This window comes from Durio zibethinus, chromosome 24 (assembly GCF_047325235.1).
Source record: "Durio zibethinus cultivar Kanyao isolate XHJ-2024 chromosome 24, ASM4732523v1, whole genome shotgun sequence".
NCBI lineage: Eukaryota > Viridiplantae > Streptophyta > Magnoliopsida > Malvales > Malvaceae > Durio > Durio zibethinus.
The window spans coordinates 8,058,653-8,069,906 of NC_143185.1; the positions used below are offsets into that span (position 1 = coordinate 8,058,653).

An 11,254-nucleotide genomic window follows, 5' to 3' on the forward strand; every position below is an offset into this window, starting at 1 on the left:
TGAAATACTAAAGACACAACTAAATAAAGATTTATCAAATAAATTTTGCTAATGAATGCCTTTAAATCACTTTTAAGTTTAGTTAAATTATAATTTATAATAATTTTTTATTTTTGATGTAAAGTGATAATTAATTTAATGAATTTCAATTTTGAACAAATATTACCTAACATGGCTACCTTAAAAATTTTGGTACAATAATGAACATTCTTCAACTAATATAAAATAGAAAATGAATGAGTATACATTGTTTCTTCAAATAAAAGAATTTCATATTAATATTAAATAAATTTGAAATCAATATAGTTTTATATTTTTCATTAAAACATCATATAGTACCAACATTCTTTGTCATACGGCGGAGATAAAGTTATGTATAACCAATCAATCTTTCATTTTATTTTTTTGCTCAGAATAGTCTACCATTGGTGCTTCGATCAATTCAATGTAATTGTATGTTCTATCAATTGAAAACTTAATTTTTTATTTAAAAAATTTTATTATACATAAATTTTTATTATATAAAAAATATTAATACATAATTTTAAAAATTAAAATAAAATAAATTCATAACCTTGGTACTTGTCATATTTTCTTGAGAAATTTCAATTCTAAGAATAACAAACTTGTTATGTAATACTTATACAATTTATAATGATTTCATTTTTAGTTTTAATAACATAAATTTTCATGAAGGAATGTAACTTTGGCATAAATACATTTAAAAAATGGTTCTAATGAATTTTGTCATAGTTTAAAAAAATTCATCAAAAACAATTAATTTTACTTCACTTGATAATTTTTTATTTAGAATAATTCATGTAAGGTTAAATAAAAGATTAAATTATCTTGAGAGATAAATTAATACAATTGATTTAATACAATTGAAAAAGATTAAATAATCATGAGAGATAAATTAATTATATATATATGCATATTAAGATAAAATTGAGAAAAAATTAAATCAAATATTGTTTCAATCAAGGTGCATAATTCTTATGATAATTTGATAAGACTCAATCCTAAGCTACTGGTAGCTCTAACACCTCCTAGATCATATAATTTTACAAGTGAAATGTCCAAATAAAATATTCAATGAATCACATAATACTAATTATTGATGGACATGATGCGATTGATTTGCATTTATTTGATGTTAGCTTTTATTCTTATATGAATAACAGTTATAACATTTCAGAGGAAAAAAATATAAAAGAGAAATTAATTATAGAGGTTAAACTGAACTATAAGAATGATATTTTAAAAAATGATTTTAAGGGAAAAAAAGATTACTTATGTTATCAATGATCAAATAATTAACTCATAAAACATGTAAATAATAAAACCACTAACATACATATATAGTTAATACATTAAAACAAAAAATTAAAAAGCAAAAAATAGAACAAAAACAAATATGTTTCAATGTTTTAATTATGATTATCTTTAATGAATTATTTATCAATATAAACTCTATATACAATTATTTTTACAATAACTACATAAATAAACTCCATATAATTGTTTTATTTCTATGCACACTAAGTTTTCTTCTTGTTTTATTTGTATTTTCATTTAATATAAAAAATTATTTTATTTATAAAAAAAGTCTAATAATAAAAAAATCATTTAAATTAAATTTTTTTAAAAATTACTAATGATATTTTAATCAATCATTTTTAATATTTTTGAAATTAAAATTTTATTAAGGATATTTTAATTAATCACTTTGAGCAATTTTTTAAGTCTAATTATAAAAAAGAGTTTAATAATAAAAAATTCATTTAAATTAGAATTTATAAAAATATTTATTGAAGATATTTTAGCCAATTACTTTTAACACTATTGAAATTAAAATTTTAAAATTTTAAGTAGTTTAATTTCACAAACTCTATTTTTAATTTTAGTTGATTTAAATTAAACTTCAATAAATTAATAAAGGCTATATATTTAATGATAAATTTGTTATTTTAAAAATTTATCGAGATATTTAGTTCACACTATTAACGCTTTTAGAGTTCACACTTTTATATATAGATAATATTTTAATTTTTAAGTAAAATTAAGTAAAAATATTATTTATTAATTAATAATATTTTAGGCAAGGTCAAATTAATTTTAAGCTTAAAAAATCATGTACAATGTATGACTTGAGTAAAATTATACTCAAACACAGTGATAAGTAGTTTTTCTCATATGTAGCTTTGTTTTTCGAAAATTATCTTTTCCTTTTTTATCTTCCTAGAAAAATTACCTCATTTTTCATTGATCAATAAATCATTTTTCGTTAACTAATCAGTTTTATGCAAAAAAAAAAAAAAAAAACTGAAAATGAACAAATCATTTTTTAAAAATCATTTTCCCCGAAATAAGCAAAGCTTTTATACCGTGCTTGTTGCATGGATCAAATTACAAATCCATTTTTGTTTTCTTTATTGTCTCTCAAGTCACATAACTATACATATAATGGCTGCAACAAATTCTCTGTTACATGGTGCAGCTTTCCTCTAAATTACAACTAAATTCTCACCCAAAATATCAAACCAAAGGTTTCGTCACGTTGATTCTCATGTATTTTTGTGAAAACTACATTATATAGCTGAAGAAGCGGAAATTTCCCCTCAATCATCCATGTTATGTAAGAGAAGAAGGCAGCTCAAGTTGTTTGAGCCAATTCTTACTTTATTGACTTGTATTATGTAAAAGGGCTAAGCCCACAACAGAAAATCGATTTACAGATTATCCCCAGCTTTATTGAGAGAGAGTAGTTGTCCTTTATTGTTATGTGAATGAGCTTGTTGTTACTTATTTGTCACATTATCCCCAGCTTTAACTATTCTTTCTATAAATTTGTAGATGAGTTTATAATTATTTAAAATAAATTGTGTGTATTTTTTTTTGTAATGTTGTGAAAATACTTCAAGATACGAAAATTTTTTTCCTCAATTGAATTTATGAATTTAGGATTTAAGATTTTTTTACAGTGATTGATTAAATTACTTACCAAAGATAAGAATTCGATATTTTTTAAAGCCAAGATGAATATTTATTAAGAAAGTAGAGAATACAGCCATTTGTCAATAAGTTATGCTTTGACCAAGACACACCACCCAAAAGGCACGAACAAATCGACAAGTTTGAACAGCACCCCTAATAACCAAGCCAAGAAAATTTCATTCCTATATACCCTTGTTTTAGCTAGGTGATCGACAAGCCTATTCGGTTCTCTATATATCTTCCCAAAATTGACTGCACACCGAACACCCGAGCGATCAATAACAGAAAGAGTATACTTTAAGAAAGATAAGTAGGCGTGGGTTCTAACCCTGCCATCCCCCCTTTTTCCTTGTATGGGCGTTTGCCCTCCTATGAACCAAAAAAAAAAAATCTAGTTTAGAATTACAGGGTTGTTAGAAAATTATATCTCAAATATTCATTAATTGGTTTCAAATTTCAAATAAGAAAATTATAAACATTTCAAAATTCTATACTCTCTTAGAAATTGCAGTCCATGCCAATTGCTTGACCAGTATGTTTGCTTTTGTTGCCTGATTGGAGAAAAAAAAAGGACAAGTGGAAAACTAGAAGCTGATAAAGGCTATTTCTGGGTATAGCTGGAAGACTTCTGGCCGACCCTTTGTTTAAATTAACATGGACTTGGTTTAAATTTGCTCACCCTCAAACAAGAAAGTCTTTCCTTTTCTCTAGGTATTGGTTTTGGTTTCTGTAAGCAAGGTTCTTTCATCATTCTTCTAAGGATTAATTACACATTTGGTATGCCTAAACTATAATAAAAGATACAAGTTGGCATTCAAAAAGAAAAAAAAAAAAAAGAGTACAATATATACCATAAACTTTCAAATAATATATTATGTTAATTCAATTCTAATATCGTACGTTACTGTTACTTTAATTCACTTATATGGTATTAGTATAATTGTATAATAAACCTATCACATGTTAAATAAAAAATATTAAACATTTATTGAAAGTTTATGTTTATGTGAACGATCTTTGATATTTAACAACTTATCACTCTTGAATAGGATATTTTTCCATCAATTAAAAGAAAACATTGTTTTAACTGAAGTTGAAAAGAATGTCAATAATTTTTTAACACAACATACATAAGTTGGTAATTCAATCGATGTTGTTAGGATTTGGTTTTATAGTGCATCATTTGAAAATTTAATGTGGAAATTATACATTTTTTCAAAGCATCAGTTTGAATATATTATCAAAGTTCAAATGTTAAATTTGCAATTAACTCTTTTCTCAAGAACGATCAAACAAAAAAAATTTGTTCATAAATAAAATAGTGAAAATTTCAAACTTTAAATGATCAAAATAAAAATTCTCAAAAAAGTTTAGTAGCTTAAAGTTTAATTTGTCATTTTTTAATTTTTAATTTTTTTAATTTATAATATCATATCAATAATATCATCTAATATATCAAATAATATGATATTTGATAGATGTCTTGATAATGACACGTCTTAGTATTAATGGCCTATTGCAAAAAGTAAAAATTTTATAAATGTTAGTATCAAATTGTAATTTTTTGTAATTAATGGTTTAAATATAAAAAATCATCTAAAAATGGATGTCTAAATGTGTAATTTATCCAAAATCCTACTCAAGCCTACTTTCTTTCTTCCTTTTTCTTTGAACAGCTCAACCTATGCTTCATTTAGCAATATTATATGCCTTTGTTACTATTATATATGGCAAATCTAATTCTTTTGACGATTGCCGTCGGTTCCATATAGCTACATATCAATAAAATAGCAGGGCGGCTAGATATGCAATTTTCTAGAGAGAACTGCAGCACCAGCCTGAGCCTCGGCACTTTCACAAACTCTCGAGGATCAACATTGTGATATAAGCATCTAATGGCATCTGGGTCTAACTCCATTGTCTGATATGTTTCAGATAGCAAGGTGATAATGGAGTACATTGGAGCCACTGGCGTTCCTGTAAAATTTGATTCTGTTCCAACTGAAGACGTACGGCATTGACTTCCATTTCATACTTAGTTTTGCTATAGATGTTGATCCATCCGGAAATGCTCAGAACAGCAAATTCTCACCATGTTTGGCAGACACATTGACACCAGAAACCATCGCAGCAATCGAAAAGAGCCACCCCAATGTGAAAGCCTTAGCTAGTCTTTCTGGATTGTAGCCTGCCTAGGGGATAAAGTCCTCCGGTGATACAACCCTGTTGACATCCAGCTATGGATATCTAATGCCTTTTCATCATTGAAATCAATGGCAGAAGAATATCATCTTGATGGCATTGACATCGACTATTTCCGAAACAAAATTCAATCTTTGCTTATTGCTTAGGTGAACTCATCAGGCTCCTGAAGAACCAAATTGTCATTTCCATGGCCACCATTGCTCCATTTCATACTCCAACTACACCCTACATTGAGCTATTTGAAAACTATGGAGACGTAATTGATTTTGTTAACTACTAGTTCTATACTGATAAGGTTAGGAAACCAATTTAGTACTTGGAAGCTTTCAAGCTCCAAGCTGGACAATTCGACAAGGATAAGCTGTTGCCTAGCTAGCTATGAAATCAATGGAAGGGGAATTCAAGGTGATGCATTTTTGGATGCCTTGAGTCTTTTGGAGGAAAGTGGATTTAATGTTAATGGAGTTATGATCTTCTCAGCCGATGCTTCTTCCTCCAATGACTATTACTATGAGAGGAAATCCCAAGATTTCTTGCTAAATTAATCCGCTAGTGTGTGAAAACTTATTATCGAAAGTCGTTTCTAAAGTTTGCGATCTGCTATGATCCTGCAATAGGGAAGCAAACTATTTTGCTTAAAAAAATGTGATGGTGTGATTGATGATTAGTATTATTCACTTGGGCTAACAGTAATTAATTCGAATCCATTTTTATGTTATTTTTGCTTAATTGAAATTTTCTTTTTTTATTCAAAATAGAAACTAACTAAAACTAATTAGAATCCATTTTTTTATGTTACTTCTGTTACGAAAATGGGGTCCAACCTCATGTAAGTGGTTTTAGATCAACTAAAGGCCATGGGCCTTGATCTTTCATTTTACACAGAGCCCTAATTACTTAATAAAAAAAAGGTGGGGTTGTTTTAAGTGGGCGTCGAAAATCAAGTAGAAAAAGAAGAAAAGTCAGAAAAACCAGAAAGAAAAAGGAGAAGTGAGAGTTGGTTGAACGGAAGTCGCTCTGTGGTTCGATTGAGTTGGAACCCTGTCAGGAGGTTTATGATTTAGAGTTCTACATTCTGACCGGTGAAAATTAGGTTTGAAGCTCTCTAAGAACAAATCCATGGTGTATTTGTTGAGTCACTTATTTGATGAGATTTCTTCAATTATTTCTTTAGTTGTTAATTAGCTCTAATTTTAGCTAAATAAGAACTTTGTGTGCCTATTATTTGATAGTGAAGATTTTTCTGGTAGTCTATAATTTTTCTCTCTATACTGAAAGTTTTTTACGTAAATCTTGATGTGCTTTATTTTTTTTATGTTTTTTATTATTGATTGTTGTCTATTGCTTTTGTATTATTATGATTATTGCTTCAGGTCCAACAACTTTTGCTTAATTGAATTTTACTAATATTTTGCTTAATTGAATTGAATTCTCTTTCAAATAGAAGCAAGCTAAAGGCCGCAAAAAGAAAAAAAAAAAAAAAAAAAAAAAAAAAAAAAGGCACATATCTAAAAGTATAGTGTGATTTTACCTCCATATATACAATTGCGAATTTAATTTTATTTGAATTAACCGCTGATTTTTTTTTTTTTTTTTGGTTATTATTCTATTGCAATTTTTGAGAAAAATTAAAAAATAAATAGTAAATTGCATGCAATTAGAACAGTAACTATATATAAACAAAACAATTCTTTTTCTAAAAAAAATGGGTTTTATAACTATAAAAGGCCAAGTTCAAGAAAACTGAAATGAAATTCATTAAACTAACGAACAACAAAACAGCTGACAAAATTCGAAACATTACAAATTGGAATATTGAATTCCAACTGTTGTTTGAAAACTAGCACAATCAACATATATCACAAACATGAAAGGAAAATGAAAACACCAATAAACTACAATATATATCTCAGCAAGAAAGTGATAGATTTAAAGCCTAGCTTGGAAGACCTTTTCACTTCTCCATTTTTTCACTTATAACCCTCTTAATGTCATCGGCAATGGCCTTTGCATCCATTGACACACCAAACAGTCCCCTCCTTGATAATCCACAACAATACAGGTTCTTTTCTCCTTTCCAATGGTGTGGGAAATCAGTTTTAGGCATCCCATTTTCATTGAGAACATATTTAAAATCCTGTGGAAAAATATCGTTTTCATATTTTTCAGTCTATTAAACCAAATGGTTTTATAATCTTTTATGTCTAAACGTAAATAATCTGCAATACCAGAGAAGGGAAAAAATTTTGAAAAAGAAAGAGTGAGAGTTTAGAAAGTTTTACCTTCAGCCAATTATTAGCTATGCTTCTATAGCCAGTTGCAAAAACTATAGCATCAAACTCTCTCTCAGTACCATCCTCAAACAACACCTTCTTCCCGTAAATGCTTGATATGGCTGGAACAACCTATATATCAAGCATGAAAGAAAAAAAAAGAGCATGAGAATATTTAACTTTAATTTAATTTCCAAGTGATATTCCAATATCAAATCCATATCAATAATTAGCAATTGCATTTCTTATTTGGAAGAAAAAAAACACATACCTTAATTACATGATTTTAGTGTCCTTATTTTAATCATTTGAAGTAATAGGAATAGAATTTGATTCTAGCTTAGTAACAATAATATAATGATAAAGAGACAAAATTCTTTAGCCAATCAAAAAGGTTATCCCATTGATGGAATGGTAAAATTTGAAAATTTCTTGAATAGATTTAAATTTTAAATGCATGTCATGTTGCCGGCTTGTGAGAAAATACTCAATTAAATGCTTAAGAAAAAAATTATATACTAGTTCATACTATACGACTACAATTAGATAAAGTGTTTAATTAAAGAGATCCGATCCTATAAATTGGCAGTAAAATTTAAAAATTATATAAGCGGATTGATCAAATAAAAACTTTAGACATGTTTAAATTTTAACTACAGTGAATAGGGCAATAATACGTAATTGAATGGTTATGATTGGGAAAAGGATCTAGTAAATCAAATTAAGTATATTGTTTATAATCATCTTCTGATCAGGAATTAGGCAAAACACGATATTATTGGAATTAATTGGAACGGAACTTGAATTAATTGACCTTTATCTCTTTAGACTTGATCTTGTGGACGGTTCCAACATCAATTACAGGAGCTCTTCCCGTGGTTTCTTTGAGAAAGAAAGGACCTTTCTTTGGCCGACGGATTCCATACTTGGATAGATCGCCATATACCATTTTTGACATCAGTACGATCAAGAAATCCACCACAAAAAGTGGGATGTACTTGTAGAATATCATCCCTAGTCGCACCATTTCTTTGCTTACCACATGAAACTGCAAATTGAGAAGAGCCAAATTTTGAGATATGTCATCAAATAAAATTAATTAGATGTCCTATGAGGAATCATTGAACCAACATATTTTATAACCTTTGAGGAAAAAATTAAAGAACAAAATAATAAGAAATTAAATTTGCATGTCTCAATGTCCATTTTTGCATGCCAGAGATCAGAGGAATGGGGTCTTACAGGATTTCTGATAACAATGGAAGTATGAGCTCCAAAATTTGAGAGGTCATAAGATATCTCCATACCCGAATTACCGCATCCAACAACCAAAACATCCATGTTTTCATATTTTGCACCGGATTTATACTCATTGGAATGGATGATTTCCCCCTTAAAGGTACCTAACCCTGGCAGCTCTGGAATGTACTTGGCGCTGTTTTCGCCTGAAGCAATCACCAAAAACTCAGCAACATAAACTTCCACATCCCCTGATTGCATGTTCTTGGCTTCGATTCGCCATTTCCCATCAACTTCATGATACCAAGCCGATTCAACAGATCGATGATATTGAGGTTGGATGTTGAATGTTGAGACATATTCATCCAGATAGTTGACGAACATGTCTTTTGGTATGTAGGTTGGGCTATCTGGTGAGAGGGGCTTGAAGGGAAGGGAGCAAAATTCTTTGGCTAAATGGAGTTTCAAGCGATCATAAGCTCTTTTCTTCCAAAGAGAAGCATAAATATCCTCCTTTTCAAGGATGACATGGGGAATGGAATGAGCTGATAAGCATGCAGCAGTTGCAAGGCCAGAAGGCCCTGCTCCAACAATCACTACAACCTTCTGCATCTTCTGTGATCTTCGATATTTCTAGCGAACTTTCGTATGGTGAAATGACACTTCAAATTTCTGCTGTTTGTTAAATGAAGTGAACCGTGAAAGACAATTTATATTGAAATATAGGCTTTTGTATTTAATGGTGATGACACAAAATCTACGTTTCTTTTCCCTGGATTCTCAGTATTAATTGATTTCCATTATTGCAGATGCTGTTCAGTTCTTTTTTCAATCCTACGCCTCATGTATATGTTATGCGCCTCTACTGGAAGAAATTTGCAAGTTTTCTTACCATAGGGGGGGAAGTAATTAATGATATAAATATATATAGGGCTGTAAATGATTAGATGGAAAATTGTATGTGAATATATTTATTTATATATTATTAAATATATTTATTTAATATTCACAAATAAGTTTGTTTGATTCCAAATTGATCTCCAATGTTTTAATATCTAAATGAATTAAGCTTGAATATAATACAAAAATTCTTTAATGAACTCGAACTGATATCAAACAACCCTAGAAATAAATGAAAAGATCACAAATACAATAAAATATGCTCATGTTTAATTCATTTACACCCCTATATATTGATGTTTTTGAATTAAAATCCTACTTTTAACTTGATAAAAATGAGACTAGTAAGAAAAAGAAAAAGAAATAGATAACATATCAATACAGTTTTTTTTTTTTTTCCTAGCAAACCATATAAATTTATTTGAACTTAACATTCTTAGGCTAACAATAGGGTAGAAGAGTTTTATTAGCAAAAAATATGAAAATCATAATTTTGATGATTATTGGAAGTTTAAAAGGTTCCTTTCAAAGATTTAAATTATAGTCGCGATCACATTTTTGATCGCATAACGTTTATCACAGTTGCAAACATAATAAAGATTATTATAGTCATTACGGTCACTGCGATCGTAATTTTTTTTTTAAAAAATTTGCACAACTTAATACAAATATAGTAATTGTAATTATAATTATAAAAATTTTTATTTTATGATTTTTAAAGTAGTTTATGATCTTTTATTTACTTAGAAAAAAATTATTCATAATTTTGTTAAGATTATACAAAGTATTTATATTTGGTTGAATTATAAATCTTTACTTAAGAAAAGTTCATATTTAATATTAATTTTAAACAAACCAAATATATATTAATAAAATAAAACATGTTAAATAGCAAGTATTCATCTATAATAATATTACAAACTTAAAAAAATATAATTTTAATAAATTATAAAATATTCAATTTATTAAGTAATTTATTTTTAGCATATTAATTGATTTAATATTTTTATCATAAATTACTTTTAATTTATTCTATAATAAACAATATTTTAAATTATTATTTTATTACACAAAAAAAAAATAATCTACTACTAAAAAAATTAACAACAAAAAAAAAACCATTACTAAAATTTAAATACAAAGTCATAAGTTAATAAATTTTCCTCTAAATAAAAAAATCCTTATTAACCAATAAAGTTTTTAAAAAATACTCTAAACAAAAATTTCCTCTAAATTAAAAGAAAAAAAAATAGTTAAATCCTCCGGCCCTTTACCCTGCCTCATCATCGATCACTCTTCTCTCATTATTTCCCTTTAACTTTCCCCCAATCCCCATCCCGATTTCCCTCACCTTTTCCCCCAGGCGACAACCTCTCATCCCGATTCACACAAACACCAAATCCCAAATCCCAATTTCAAAATTCTTACACACCCATAATCCCAATTCTCACTCATAGTCCCTCTATTTGCCTCTCATCACTCGTCTCTCAAAAGCCTCAATCTCGCACACAGAGCGACTTTCACTAGCCGTCAATAATTTAGAGTCCAGTTTCATTCAACAAAAAATCACAGCAAGTAATAAATTGCTTGTGCTTGTTGTTTTATCGGGATGAATTTATGGGTTTGAAGACTCCATCAGC

The 11,254-nt window shown here is 28.2% G+C and overlaps 1 protein-coding gene and 1 pseudogene across 1 annotated transcript; one reads left to right on the forward strand and one right to left on the reverse strand.

The window, feature by feature from the left end:
* Nucleotides 1-4,943: 4,943 nt before the first annotated feature.
* On the forward strand, nucleotides 4,944-5,765 carry LOC111316045 (chitinase 2-like; annotated as a pseudogene).
* Nucleotides 5,766-6,783: 1,018 nt separating this feature from the next.
* Nucleotides 6,784-9,326, reverse strand: LOC111316353 (putative indole-3-pyruvate monooxygenase YUCCA10). Its single transcript, XM_022918334.2, has 4 exons — nucleotides 8,718-9,326; nucleotides 8,290-8,523; nucleotides 7,485-7,607; nucleotides 6,784-7,339 (listed from the first exon to the last, which is right to left on the reverse strand). Exons 1-4 carry the CDS (start codon nucleotides 9,324-9,326, stop codon nucleotides 7,157-7,159), a joined length of 1,149 nt encoding a protein of 382 aa, XP_022774069.2. The 3' UTR covers nucleotides 6,784-7,156.
* Between the last annotated feature and the right edge of the window lie 1,928 nt (nucleotides 9,327-11,254).

Bases quoted from the DNA above. Each gene is read 5' to 3' on its own strand.
- LOC111316353 (XM_022918334.2), bottom strand. From the start codon at position 9,326: ATGCAGAAGGTTGTAGTGATTGTTGGAGCAGGGCCTTCTGGCCTTGCA. The intron at 8,524-8,717 runs GTAAGACCCCAT...CTCAATTTGCAG, and splicing joins CCATTGTTATCAGAAATCCT to TTTCATGTGGTAAGCAAAGA. The intron at 7,340-7,484 runs GTAAAACTTTCT...ATTTTTCCACAG, and splicing joins TAGCTAATAATTGGCTGAAG to GATTTTAAATATGTTCTCAA.